Source organism: Myotis daubentonii, chromosome 6, assembly GCF_963259705.1.
Source record: "Myotis daubentonii chromosome 6, mMyoDau2.1, whole genome shotgun sequence".
Taxonomy (NCBI): Eukaryota; Metazoa; Chordata; class Mammalia; order Chiroptera; family Vespertilionidae; genus Myotis; species Myotis daubentonii.
In genome coordinates, this window is record NC_081845.1 from 44637320 (window position 1) to 44652228 (window position 14909).

At 50.5% G+C, this 14909-nt stretch overlaps 1 protein-coding gene across 3 annotated transcripts in view; it reads left to right on the plus strand.

The window, feature by feature from the left end:
* Nucleotides 1-943: 943 nt before the first annotated feature.
* Nucleotides 944-14909, plus strand: part of SIM1 (SIM bHLH transcription factor 1) — a 69824-nt gene continuing 55858 nt past the window's right edge. The window contains exons 1-3 of one of the 3 annotated variants that reach the window (XM_059700857.1): nt 944-1221; nt 1851-2481; nt 11690-11772. In XM_059700857.1, coding sequence (XP_059556840.1) covers nt 2307-2481; nt 11690-11772 — 258 coding nt within the window. In that variant the 5' untranslated portion in view covers nt 944-1221; nt 1851-2306. Of the gene's footprint in view, nt 1222-1283; nt 1496-1850; nt 2482-11689; nt 11773-14909 lie in introns of those variants that run through there. The other 2 variants (XM_059700858.1, XM_059700859.1) reach the window with 2 other exon arrangements.

The following is a 14909-nucleotide window of genomic DNA, read 5'->3' on the forward strand; positions in this document are numbered from 1 at the left end:
TGTGAATGCTTTCAGCTCATTCACGGAGACTGTATCCTTTCCGTGAGGAATACTCAGGTTGGACTTTTGTTTTCTGAAACAAAACCCAACAAAGAGTCTTCGTTCACAGGTAACGCGACGGATCTGTGAGCTATCTACTTGCATTTGGGCCTGAAACGTAGCCTCTCTCCTCTAGGGTCCCCGCTCTACTCCCCGGAGGGAAACGCCACGCTGAGCTCTCCACGGGGAGCCGATCAGCCCCCCAACTCTACCCATTTCGAATTTGGGATTCACTGAAAGACATATATTTATCTCCCTGGCGATGAATTCGGTGTCGCCGTGGTTTCGGAGAAACGTGAAAGAGAAAAGAAAGCCCAACACCGGCCCGGAGCGCCCTCGGGCCCCAAAACTTGCTCGCGGGAAGGGCGCGGCCGCCTGAGGCGAACCTCGCCCGCCGTCTGGGCGACTCCCGACGTTGCCCGCCGGGAGCCCCAGCCTCTCCCCACCCCCCGCCTGACCTCTGCGGCCCCGGGACGCAGCCCGGCGCTTGCGGGCACCCCCAGCACTTCGGAGCCCGCGCTCGGGGCCGAAGGCTTAGCCTCCTGACCCCAGGGATCGCGGGGAGAGCGGGTCCTGCACGCCGCCCGCAAAGCCGGGGAGGCTCGAAGCAGCCGCGGCTGCGGGTGAGCACAGACACCGGTGCCCGGGGCTGGTTGGGAGCGCGGCGGCAGCGCGGGTGGCAAGGCTGCCAGCCTGGAGCCGGGACGCGGGGGGAACGGAGCGTCACTCAGCTCGCGTCACTCAGCTCGTCTGGCCAATGAGCGCCGCGCCCCGAGGCGCGCCCGACCAATCGGAAGAGGGGAGGTCTGTGAATGCCACGAAGGGAGGGCGGGAGAAAGGGAGCCCGGGAGTGAAGTTGAAGCTAAACCCCGAAAGGTATAAAGAAGTTACGGGGGGGGGGGGGGGCGTTTTCGGCTTCCAATTAGGAATAATACTGGCTTCGTAGCAACTCCCGAGGAGGAGGACTCTCACACCGCCTCACGCGCCCCAAAGCCCGCATCCCCATCCTCCCACGCACCCTCCCCCAGTGTCTGACCCCGGGAGGCGAGGGAGCCCGGGCGCTCCCCGCTGCTCGGCCGGGGGGACGCGGAGGGGCCCGCGCGTTGCCCAGTTGGACCGTAGACATGAGTGTCATTAAGAGGCGGGCGCCTCCGCACGCTGGGCCGCCGGCGGGGACTGAAGGTAGGTGAAGCGGCCCGCACCCCGCACCCCGGTGGCCCCGCAGCTCTCCGGCCGGGGCCGGGCTGGACCGCCTCCCGCCCCCGCGCCGGCGAGGGGCCGTCGCGAACGTGCCACCTGTTAACCTGGCGCGGCCGGCCCGGCGCGGCGCCGCCCCTGCTGGGCAGGGAGCGCTCTGGGTCGGCTCGGGCGTCCCGCGGGACTTGATGTGTAAGTGCCACTTTTGGAGGAATCCCCGAGACTTCCCATCCGAGTTGGAGAGCTGGCCAAGCTGCAGGTCTGCCGAGATGGGGGGCCTGGAGGCGGAATTCGGAGCCGCGGAGACCTGCTCCCTGGGACGGGCGCCTGCACGCGGCGCGGGCGGGCGCGGGCACCGGCGGCGGGGTCTCTATAAAATAGGCTTTTCGTGGTTGGGGCGACTTCCCGGGGGGCTGGAGAATGCGGTGGGCCTGGGCGAGGGCGCGCGAGCGGGCGTCCTTTGCACGGGGCTCCGTCTCTCCGCTGGTGTCCCGTACTTTGCAAAACAAACAAAAATACCGAGGGAAGCCGAGGCCCTTTCCGGAACCCGGGGGAGGGCGTGAGTGCCCGCGGAGCCGCCGATCTCTGACGCTCTGATGCTGTTGTCTTCACAGGGGCCTGAGAGAGTCGCCCGGCTGTCCCGTTCTCCCCAAAAGGCCCGGCGCCGTCTCCACTGCCGAGAACCCGAAGAGCAAACGTCGGGGATTATTATGTCGCTTTTCCAGGGGCCGGGGTTCGCAGCGCGGAACCGGAGGAAAGGCTGGCTCCTCAGGGGTCCTGCTGGCATCTGACATCCAGAAACTCCCAGGGTCGCCCAGATAGCTCCGGATCGGATCGGCAGCTTTCCTATCCTTGCATCCCGTATTTTTAAAGAAAATATTTTCTGTTCTCTGCGTTGGTCTTTTACCACCACCAATACACCGAAGCAAAGACTGCAGTCTTTTCATTCAATGTCTGCTTTACATTTTTTGCCCCCTCCACCCCCAAATGATCTCTAATTGAAAGTTTATTTTGGCTTTGGATGAATCTGTGGAGCGTATGTTGTAAGAAGAAAGGGGGAACGAGACACAATGAAAGAGAAGTCCAAAAATGCTGCCCGGACGAGGAGGGAGAAGGAAAACAGTGAATTCTATGAACTGGCTAAATTACTGCCTTTGCCCTCGGCTATCACCTCGCAGCTGGACAAAGCATCCATAATCAGACTCACCACCAGCTATCTCAAAATGAGAGTAGTGTTCCCAGAAGGTAAGTGACTTTGCCCAGATGGAATTTCAGACAGAAGGGGTAGAGGGTTTGCCAGCCACCATACCGGCAGAGAATACATTCATACTTTCTTTCACACACTCTCTGCAAAGGGAAGTTTAGCATGGCTGCTTGACTAAGGACCTCTCTGAACTTAGAAATCCTCTTGCCTTTTTGTGGCTCTTTCTACTTCCCCATTAATACTTTCCGTTCAGCCCATCAGATACGTTTGGTTGGGAAGTAGCCCAACATTGCTTTTGTCAACACTTCAGATACCGGGCTCAATTGAAAGTACTACTAATCCAAACATGACGTTTTTTTTTCATTCATTCCTCTCATTAGAATTGTATGTAGGAGAAGGCAGGAATACTGCCAAATTCTTGTATTTTTGCTATGTATAAATAGACCCCGTGTAAATGAAGCTAACTAAACTAGATAATTTCTCTATGTTTATAATTTTGCAATGGAGGAGCAAGCATGTTCATGAACAAATATGTCCTGAATTTACCCAATCTCGTTGACTGCTGATAACAAATTTATCTTGGGTTTTTGAGACAGTCACAGGTTCTGAAGCTAACTCTGGAGCATGTGATTTGCAACTCTGGGTTTGAAATTATTGCTGAGATAATAGGCTAGTCCCGAAATACATAAGATTGAATTAAGATGGCTAGCCCACTTAGAAAATATCTGCCAGGTAGTAGGTAGGTTGGCAAAGGGGTCCTGGAAAAGTTATCTTTTAAGGCCTAGAAGTTAGAATCGCTGAGCTGAGTTGTTGACATGGTTTAAAAATGTGTATTTGGATTACGAAGATTCGAAGATTCGCTGTGTGAGAACAGAGCAGCCTTCAAAAAACATTCTCCTGTATAAAACCACTTATACTCACTGGGAAAAGGACACTTCTCTCTCCTACTTCCCCATCTTTTCTTTACCCCCATTCAAATAACATCAACAGATTTAAAATATGTACATGTTAGATATGCCTTTTCTGAGGGAGGGGATTTGAAATGTAAAGGAGAGAATGCCGAGTAAACAAAAACCCCAGAGAAAGCACCCTGTTTGTTTACAAAGCAGAACTTCTTACAGTATTTGACCCAGAGAGGTTTATGTTACTGTTGATTTTGACTATGGGGTTTGTTTTCTTTTGAGAGAATACTGGAAAGAAAATAGTCATTATTTGGTTTGGAGTTTTCAATTTGCTTGATCTTGACCAAAAGTTATTATCTGAATCAAAATCTTGCAAAACATGCACCCAAATAGTCAGGGATACCAAAGGAGAAATTTCAAATTATAGTTCAATTTTACCATAAAACTACAGGTAGTGTTATACTTGTTTTGTCTTAAAGCAGTTCCTTGAATAGTCTCTTCTGACCCTGGAAATTACAGGAGGAAAGAAATAAAAACCTAAAGTACCTAAAAAGTAAAGACCAAAAAGAAAAAGGAAAAAAAGGAGGAAACATATATTAAAAACCACATTTCCCATTAAACTCTGCTGAGAATTGCTAGTGGGAACATTATTACGATGCTACACTGCCTTATGTTTAAAAAAGAGACCTTGTTGTCTTTTATACTGTCAGCGCCTACTTTATAAAAATAAAGCTATTGCGAACTCCGCTGTTCCCTCCGTTCCTAACAGGATTATTAGCAGTGATTTGTCAGCCCCTGCGGTCTCAGTGGGCTCCCTTTCTGCGTGATTTCTAGCGGGTCTCATCAATTATCAGTGCCAATGTCGCTGGCTGTTTGATCAGAAGAAGCATATGGTGCTGCTTGTGGGGCTGCGAGTAACCTCGGGATGAAGAGAATTGTAGGTCCCAGTTCCTGGGTAGGCACAGAGAGGGACCCCAGAGCCCGGGAGCTGCCAGGCCAGGCCCTCATCTGTGTCCTGCAGACCCCGGGCAGGCATGCTGGCCAGGCCCAGAGGGGATAGGACTGGTTTCTGTCGTTTTGTTTTATTTTTTAAGAGAGCAAGCTTTCTTATTTAAGTGCTAACTCCACAAAGTGTAAATCTCAGGATACATAAAAAGGAGGAACAAAAAGTAAACTGTTTTAGCCAACTTGTTATTTTTAAAGAGCCCACTGGCGAAGACTCTGGCTGGAGTCTAGTTGTTGGCTAGGCTGGTCCCGGGTGGCTACCTTAAGGGCCACTGTGTTTTCTGCAGCCCCCTCACCTTCCTCACAAGCCCTGGGCCCCTCCTCTCCCTTCAGCGGGTGAGTGTAAGTTTATGGGGAGGAGGGGATGGACGATGTGTGAACTCTGGGCACATCATTTATTTCTCCAGCTACTGTTGAGCTCATAACTCACCCCACAGCCTCCACACAGTGAGTTAGACAGGGTCATCTGAACAGCTGCTGCTAGGGATGAGGTTTTAATTTTGAGGGTAGATTAGCTTCAAAAATTCAAAATCCAAACATAGCCTTTAAAAATATTAAACAGCAATAGTAATAAACAAACAAACAAACCAACAAAAACACCCAGTAGTTTTAAAGGAGTAAAATAATCACAGGAGGAAGAACCAGGCACAACCTGCAGAGGGTGCCAAATTTGGGTTTAGCTGTTGACTGAAGGCAGGGGATGGACAAGGTTGGCTCCATAGCAGTGGGGGAAATGGATACTTTATATGGGGGAATAATCTCATTTTTTAGTGATGAAAAATGAAAACAATTTGTTTGACAATATGGTTCATTTTTACATTTGACACCATCCTAACACATAGTAGGTCTTCAATAAAATTTTATTTTAAGGATGGGAGATAGTTGTTTCATAATGGTAAGCATTCCATCACATGTAACTTGGATTTTGCAAGATATATAATCTAAAATAATTAATAAATCTGGTGACATCTTATAAGCATAGCAATGACTATAATACTTCATTGTTTTCGCTCATATACATTTCATCTGTACTAGTCTGTAATGCCAAAAGTCTTAAATCCACGAACAAAAATCCTTCCATACTTACATTTGAAAAATGTTTTAATTCCTAAAATATTGTTAGCCCCTCCAGTTGCTGAATATCACCCCCCCCCCTTGTCAAAACTCAGCTTTTATTTATCTGAATAGGTAAAATTGAGCTGTTGAGGGAGGAGGAAATGAGAGAGAGAAAGAGAGAGAATAAAGAAACGGGATATGGATGTCTGGAATAACAGAATAAATCATTAGATTGGAGATTTCACAGTAAAAAAAATTAAGGAAAATTACTGTGAAATCATTAAAACTGCATAACTCCCGATTGGCAACATATCCTATTCTAAAATAGCCCTGCAAAGGGAAAATTAGGGCATCTAGAAATGTATGATGTGATCAAAGATAGAAAAGCAGGATTAAAAAAAGAGAGATGATGTGACTTTATTTGTGTGCAAAATAGGACAAATTCAACTGAAGAAATATGTATTTGTTATTCAGCTATAGTACAGTTTTGGCTGGGGGTGAAACGGCTTATAGAATAACCTTCAAAAGGATCAAACATGTTTTCAAATCTATAGTCATTCAAAATCTTGGCAACATCACACTACTATTTCATTCTCAAGATGTCCTGGGAAAATAAAAATAATTATAGAATTGAAATTAGTATTGGTGCAGGAAAGTGAATCTCCAGAAGGGCCAGAAGGACAAGGATGATTAAACAAACCTCCACAGACCTTTCCTATACTATTCACCTCAAGACGGAAACCCTTTATCGCCTTACATTTTTCTGAGGTGGAGAACTAGGAGAGAAAAAGAGGCCCCCATTTCCCACGTGGATGGTGATTTAAGGCTGTTTTCCTTGCTGCTTGGGGAAATGATTGAGCATTAGGTTTCCATGTTTATTTTCTTACATAAGTTTTTCTCATTTAAAAGCCTTTAAGCACAGTTTACGCCTCCATGCTGGTTTTCTCTATTTGATTCCCATTTTGATGTTGACTTAAAATGTAGATGCAGAACTAACCTCTGTGCAGAGCATTTGCAAGGCAGATTTATGTGCTAGAAATTGTAGGTCAGACCAATGAAAAAAATACCTTTTTTTTTCTCTTTAAACGAAGGATCACAAATAAAAACAATAACAAAACCCCCAACATAAACAGGGTATCGTAAGCTATGGTGGGATGCTTACAAACAGGGCATAACCACCCACCTGAAGCTAAAATCAGGCCAACTTTCCTGAGGACAAACACGATTTCTAGGGAGTAACTTTTCAATTTTAGGGAATCTTGGCAGCTTTGAGGTTCTGCAGACACAAATGTAGATACAACCAAGTCCGTGGATTTCTGCTGCAGGTCTTTATCTGTCGGCCCAGGTTTTTCTCAAGAGAATGTTTAGGCACAGCTAGTATGTTATGGTTTTCGCAGTCCACTCATTGTCAGTTTCTGATCCATGGAATTTAAATTTTTTGTGGAGGTGAGAACCTTCAATTATTTAGCAATGGACATGCTAATCAGAAAGTACCAAAACAGAGCCTGAGGACTGCATGGCAAACATTATTCTGCAGGTAGCTCCATCGGGCAGGCGGCTCCTGCACGGAGTCCTCCGCCTCGCGGGCTCAGACAAAACCAGGGACAGCGACCTTGTCTAAACCTCAGCCTCGCCTCCAGCACGGACCAAAGCAGCTAGGAGAAGCCTATAGTGGCGGCCGGCCCGCCAGGGCCTTGCTCTGCGGTCCGTCCGTTCCTCCCCTGAGACCCCGCCGCCTCCCGGGGGTGGCCGCAGCCTGGTAGCGCGAGCGGGAGGCCGCCGCAATGGACCGAGTCTGCCTGCCGAGGGTTTGAGGACGCCTCCGCCCGATTGCCCAGTGCGCCCGCTGCCCTCCTGCTGCCCGGGCTACTGCCCCAAGGACCTGCCATCATCTAAAGCGAAATCCCGCCTGAGCGAGCCTGTGCGGCCGTCAGAGTCCCGTTCGCCAAGTAGAACCTACGAGGGAGCCGCCAGCGCCGCCAGCGCCGCGGGGCAGCACCGTCGGCCTCGCCTTGGGGACCCTGGCATCGCCCGGCCCGGCCCCCCTCGAAGGCCCAGAGTCCAGGCCACACCGCTTGACTCTTTTCGGCAGCCACTCAGCACTGTTGTCAACCCTGCGGGCACTTGTGCACCATGGTTTAGTTAGGACCTGGCTAGACCCCACCTGTGCCTGCGGCCCGCAGTTCCGTTCTCTCCCGTGGGCTCGGGAGCCCGCAGCCAGCGTGGCCCGCACGCTCCATCCGGACTGGGAAGCCCTCGCTCGGGGCCAGAGCGCGACGAGAGCGCAGAGCTTCCGCCCCAGACTTACACTAACTTGAGTGCATCCCCAGGCGCGGGTGGGGATGCCTGAGGCAGACAAGGAGAAGCCAGAGCGCACACTGCCTGGTGGAGAGCAAACACGGTGGGTGGGGTTCAGGCTGCTGCGCAGGACAAAGCCTGGCCCCCGCGCGGCCACCAAAGCCCTCGGAAGGTTGGCCACACCCGCCAGGTGGCCAGAGTGGGGCGGGCCGCGGCGCCGGAGAGGGTCGTGGGGGTGCCAAGTGTGTGAAGCAGTCTCCTACCCGGTGACTCCTGGATTTGGGTCTCAGTTCCTCTCTTCCCCAAGCATCCAGCCACTGAGGCTCCCGGAGCCCTAAGGCTGTTCATTGCTGGGCGCAGGGAAAGGCTTGGACAGTGCGCTCGGAGAGGATGCCGGTCCTGGGAGAAACCCAGGTGCTGGGACAAGTCCCCCTGAGACCCAAAGTCAGGAGCGCGGTCTGGGTCCCGGAGGGCTTTTCTGGCATCAGTCACCAGGCTGTGATCTGGTCTTGGGGAGCTCCTCCAGCACCCACAATGTTGCTTAAAAGGCATAGCGATGATTTCAGAGATGGTTTTCCCAGAGAGACAACAAGAAGGGCACATTCTATTGAGATACAGTGTTTGTTTATTAAAAGGAAAAAAAAAAAAGAACGGTAGAAGGAGAAGCTCTTCTCATCCTCCCCTTCCTGTCTGAGTGAAGGAGGTGAGGATGCCTGTCTGTCAACCATATTTTGTCAAGGGTACGAAATTCATTCCGAAGGAAAGCTCGATCAATTTATTTTTGCTGCTTGCAATAACACAGCTGGACGATGCTTTGAGCTCATGCTAGACCGGGGCTCATCATTCATTCGCCAAGAACGGGCCTAAATTGTGCCTGTGGGATTAGGTCAATTTTAGTGGATCTACTTCGCCTCATTTGGTTACTAATTGGTTTCTTGTTTTATAAATCGAAATCTCATTTTCAGGAAATTACAAAACCCGCGCAGTCAGTCCATTGAGGTAATCCTTGGGTCAGGGGGTATTTAAATGGAAATGGCTCCTCCGCGCACTGAAGGGTAAAGCAACAGTGAAACTTGTCGGAGTTTTCACATGAAATGTGAGCTAGTCCTTTAGATCCATAATAGATACATCCCTTGTAATACTACTTATGTAAATATGATAAGCCAGACTTTGAGGGAAGAAGGGGGCGGGGAGAAGCAAAATTTATCTGCTGAGGTTAATGTAGCATATCTTGGAAATCTTCCCAAATAGATTATGTTTTCCTTTGTCTTGGGCCACTTTAGCTGGGGCAAATCCTTTTGTCTAAAACCCGATTTAGTTATCGCCTCCCTCACAGAGCTGCTTTTTTTTTTCCTTTGCAAAACCCCGTTCCCTCGGCCTCACCGAATTACAAGAGAATCTTTAGATCTTGTTCCCACTGAAATCCTGCCGCAAAGGGAGCTTGGTTTCCTCCTCATTTTAAACAGACAATCAAAGGATTTGCGAATTTTCTGCGGTAGGTCAAGTGCAGAAACGAAATCTCAGCTTACCCCTCTCGCCAAGTGAAACTGGGTGCGGGAGCGCGTCACCGCAGCGGGAAGGGAAGGGTCAGGGAGAGGGGGCCCTGGCCCACGCCCGGACTTTCGGAGGTGGAACCCGTGACCGGGCTTCCGAAGGTGTCCCGGGCAGGCTGAAGGGCGAGCTCAGCCCTAGCGTCAGAGCGGGAAAGCCCGCAGGTCGACGAAGGCAGCCAGTCCCTTATAAAACATTAACCCAGACATAGCCGTGTGACGGAGATTTCGACCGGGAACAGAAAGCAAAGGCAATGCTCCGTGAAAGCAAAAGCCCCTTAAAAGGTGGGGGTGGGGAGGAAGAGGGCAGGGAGGGCCGCTAACCTGCGCGGCCGGCTGTTCATTAACCTGCGGGGTAGCCTCGTTTCCCCCTGGAGGCTCCCACTAAGGAGGCCGCAACCCGAGACCCGCAGACAGCCCAGGCGGGAGTTCGGAACCGGTCCTTAACCTCAGCACAGCTTGGGGGATTTTCAGAGGATTCGGGTCGGGAGGCTGGTCCCGGGTGTGTCCCAGCCGCTTTGCGGGACCTGATAATTTTAGAATAAAAACACTTGTCGGTCCCAAGCGCACTCTTGGCCCCCTTTGGGGCGCTGAGGAAGCCCGGACTCCAGAAGCAACGCGGCCTCGGCCAGCTCTTTGCACCCGAGTCCCTGCCCCTGGGCCCGGGGAAGCTTTGGGCTGTCAGGCCTCAGCTGGGCCCCAGGCATGCAAGGGCCAGCGCCCCCCACCCCTCCTCCAAGCAGGATCCTTTCACCCTTCCCCAGGACGGCCTCCCTAAGCCACCTGCCTGTCACTCCTTCTGGGTGGGTATCTGAGCGGGAATGAAAACATGAACACGTTGTGCCAGAAACCAAGGAGAATAGTTTGGCTGAGACGGGAGGAACAAAGAGAAGGTGACAGAGCAAGGGGCGTGTGTGTACAGGCTGTAGTGTCGGTGGCCCCCTGGAACCGTCCAGGAGGGCACCGAGGGGTTAGGGTAGTGGAGTCCCTCTGGGGAAGGACACTGGGGCGGGCTAAGGAGGCAGGAGGGGGTGAGGAAGGAGGGAGAGGAGACCGGCGAAGGCGGGGAGCCTCAGTGTTTGCAGAGCGGTGGGGAAATCGTTAGATTTATTTAGATGTGCAAACACCCAGAGAGACCCGATTTGAGCTGAAGGGGTGCTCGCGGTTATTCGTTACCAGGGTTTTGATCATTGGCTTAGGAAGCAGCTCCTGGCCAACACACTTTAGAGCCCAACTCCATGTGTTATTCTGAAAGATCCACCACAACCCCATATTACCATGGGGGTGTGATCGTCATTGTGTGCTTCATAGTGACTTGCCCCATTCCCCAGTAAATCGCCCTTTTTGGGGGTCATGTTAAACCTTGCGTATTGGTGTAAGCATAAAAGACTTTACTTAGTTAAATTAATTTCAGCAGCAACACTGTTACAAGTTGTTACCCATAAGAAGTTTAACCTCGGTCTGGGCAAGTTTCTTCTACCTGATTTTTCATTTTCTTTCTCCATATTAATGGAAAAAACACCAGCCACAGCATCCTGAGAATTTTGTTTTTTTAGGCATCACCAGAAAAACTATTTGTGGCAACACTTGGGAAGATCTTAATGTGGAGAGAAAGGGACTATATTTGTTAAGATGATACCTGGAAAGTAGAGAAAGTGATTAATTCTCTATATTCAGAAGGTCATGAAAATATTGCTAAAACAGTGTTAGAACCTGCAAGTATCTGACCTCAAAAAAACCTGTGTGGTGTTTTTGGAGGGTCGGATGGCAGGTGAGATTAGGATGTGTAAGAAGGTGGGGAGGGGCTAGGAAGGAAAAGGCATAGAAGGATTGCAAGGGTATGTTGCTGCTGGGAGTCATCTGCACAGGCAAATGGATTTTTCGGAAGGGGATTAAAGTCAGAGGCCCAGGGGAGGGGAATGGCTGGAGAGCCCTGCTGCCAATCAGAAAGCTCACCAGGGACAAGCTGGCCCTGGCCCAGGGATTCATGTCCCTCTGGGCCATCAGTGACATTCGCCTTTTGGTAAGAATGATGATGAAACTTTGGGTGACAAATAGTGTCCCTCACCCCTCTAGAACACTAGTGAACCTATGCAATAGCTATCGCTGGGGTGCAGTGTAAGGGGCTCTTTCAGGGCAAGGCTGTCCCCAAACTCAGCCACTTGGGGTCCTGCCCAGAGGATGCTCAGCCAGGCCCTGCCTTCCCTGAGAAGCCCAGGTACATCTGGGAGAGGGAGTCTGACCTCTGTTCAGACTGGGAGGGCGGGGCCTACATTTACCTGCTCCCATTCTTTGCTGTCCAGGTCAGAGAGCAAGAGGAGCCCAATGGTATCTGGTTATGTGTGTGAGCGTGAATGTGTGACATAGCTGTGAGACTAGCCTCAAACTGCCAGCAGGGTTGGAGTCCCATTGCTCAGAGTGTCTCTGTGCCTCCACAGGTCTCGGGGAGGCGTGGGGCCACTCCAGTCGGACCAGCCCCCTGGACAACGTTGGCCGTGAGCTGGGCTCTCATCTGCTGCAGGTACTGGCGTGGCTTCCCCCCGCCCCCCCTCGGTCAGTCGCGCATAAGCTTCAGCGTCTGAGGGCCTGGCCCCACGCTTGGCTTCTTGTTTCCTAGAAAAATGGGATCCTGCCCTGACGTGTCCCTCCTGCAGCCCCTACAGTTTCTCCAAAGTTAAAAGGTTTAGCTCTTAACCTTGCTTGGTGCCTTGGTGCGAGTGGCGCCTCAAGAGGCCAAGAGGGAGAGGCACGGTGACGATCAGCACATTGGATTTGAAAGGGAGCTCTGACAATCAGATGGGCTAACCCCGGGAGGGGTGCCATTTGACACCACTGGGCTGAGGGAACCAGAGTGCCTCCAAGCCAAGCTGCCCAGGCTAGGCTGCAAAACCATCCGAAATGAAGGATTTACACAGGAAATAAGGGGAATCTGGTAGAAATGCCAGCCAATGCTTTAAGCCCACACATTCTGGATCCAGCTGCGCCTGCAACTCTTTTCATCTCCTCCTGGTAGTTACGCGCTCTCTCCTCTCTCTCCACAGCCCTTACCATAGGCCAGCCCAGGCCATGTACAGACAGAGCCCTGTGCACACACGTACACCTCCCCAGGCAATGAGTTTATCCAATGTGGAAGCTCCCATTGCTGCATTGTTTGCAGAGTATACCGTTTTAAATTGCCAATTGCCCACTAGCAAATATTTAAACTAGTAAAACTCCTGGTGGCATTTTTAGGCTTGACACTTGTCTCCCAACCTGCACCCCCTTATTACTCAAGTCCATTGCAACTGAGGTAGGTGTCTCAAACCTATGCAGGCATCAGGGAGGAATCTGAGCCCAGGTGGGCCAGGCCTGAGCATCTCCTAGCAGGAGTGCCACACCCTTTCCTGTCCCACAGATACCCCATTAGTATCAGAGGCCAGAGATTTCAGTTTCACAGAGTAAAGAAAGGCATTGTTCGAGTATTCCCTCACAGGCCTGGCCCGTACACCTCTGACTTTAACCAGCACTGTCCCTCCCTTTCACAGGGACAACTGCCATCAGTTGTCTCTCAACAACTGATCCCTACCCAGTCTTGCCATATTACCAATTAATTTCCCTCATCAAAGGGAACAAAAACCTAACAATCCCTCACCGCTTCTGGCTCTTGCCCAATCTTCTCCTCTCTTCATCCCAAACTTCTCACAGGACTTATTACACTTTCAACTTCCATCACTCACCCTGCCCCACTCACTCCCAAACCCCTGCAGTCCGGCACCCCTCCCAGCCATTGTGCTCTGCACAGGCGCCACCACATTTTGATATGCAGCAGAAGATGTTCACTTCTTATCCTGCCTGACCTCATTCACTCCACAAATATAGGAGGGCCAACTATGTGCCAGACAGAAAGCCCTGCCTTCATGGGTTTACATTCTAAGGAGAGCAGTCTTGCAAACCCAGGTGCTCTGCACATTGTAACAGGTGGTATAGGTGCAGTGGAGAAAAATAAGAGAGGGGATCCCTGGCCAGGTGGTTCAGTTGGTTGGAGTGTCATCCCATATACCCAAAGGTGGCAAGTTCAGTTCCTGGTCAGGGCCCAGGTTTCAGGTTCAATCCCAGTCCGGGTGCATAAGGGAGGTAACCAATTGAAGTTTCTCTCTCACACTGGGAATGGCAGTTCTCCCTTCCTTTCTCTTTGAAAACAAATAAAAACATATCCTCAGGTGAGGATTTTAAAAAGAAAAACAAGAAGGGGAAGGAGTAGGGCTGTGTTTGAGTGGCAGAGGACCTCATTGAGAAGGTGACATTTGGACTTGATGGAGGTGACTTTCTCCCTCTCCTTCGGTTGCTAAAGTACCACACTTTTCTGGATTCCTTTCCCTCCCTGTTTGCTCCTCTGGTTTTCCCATCACCGTCTGGTTGTAAATGCTGACATTTCCTAAAGGTTCCAACTCTGTTTCCCATCTCACAGCTTCAAGGCCTCCTGGGTGATCTCAGCCAACATTATCATCTCAACTCCTTTTCCCATTTGCATGACTCCAGCTGGTTTTTCCAGTCTAGACACCCCTCCTAAGCTCCAGGTCTTTATTTCCTACTGCCAACTGGACACATCCAAATGGAAATCTGGATACACCTGAAGTTCAACATCTCCAAGACAAGAATCTATTATTTTCCTCTTCCAGATTTCCACCCACCCATACAAAAACTCAACATGCTTCTCAAAATTCCCAATCTTGGTTAATGGTGTTACCCTCTACTCAATGACATTGAAGTCAGACTCTTTCTGCCACCATAAATTCCATGGCCAGATCCATCTTTGACTTGGACTCTGCTTTCTGATTGCCTCATCCCCACTCTTTCCTCCTATAGGTGACTGTCCACATTCTGCCTGAAAAAAGAAAACAAAACATGCCTAAGCATGCTGTTCCCCTGTTTAGAAACTTCTGTTAGAACCCTGATGCCTACAGGAGTATCTCTAGATTCCTCAGATTGACACTTCAAACTCTCCAAAAATCCAGCACTGGCGTACTCCCTCAGCCCTATCTCTGGTGCACAAAAATGATCAGATCCATCCTCCCCTCAGTCCCCTCCCCTCAGCCTTTGGCACATCAATCCTTCTGTCTGGGATGCCCTTCCTCTACTACAGTTCAAGCTTCCTCTTCAAGGCTTTGCTCAAACAGTACCTCTAAGGCCTCTGATTCTTTCCCAGGCCTCTGGCCCCTCAGCCTCTGGGCCCCAACAGCACTGTCTGTTCATCTGTGTAGTCATTATAGCTATCTTTAGGCCAGTCTTTATGCTTCTACTGGGCTTCCAGCTCCTTGAGAGTAAAGTTTGACTCATCCTTGTCTCCACTGCCTGGATTGAAGCCCCATTCACATAAATAAAGGGACAGTGAAAGTCTGAGACTTGCCTTCATGGAGAGCCTGTCAGCTTGATGTATCAATGTAAACACGCACACATCACACTATGGCACTACTTTATGGACTTGCTGCCTGGAAAGCCTCTCATCTCCTAAATGCCCCTCTCCCAGACTCTTTTCAGAGCTACTGGCCATCTGCCTTCTGTCTACAACTTTTCAGACTGCCAGCCCTTCCACATCACCCAATGCCTGCTATTTCCCAAACCCCAGGTATTCTTTTTTATTAAAAGACACTGTCACTATGGAGTCCTCCAAGACTGACA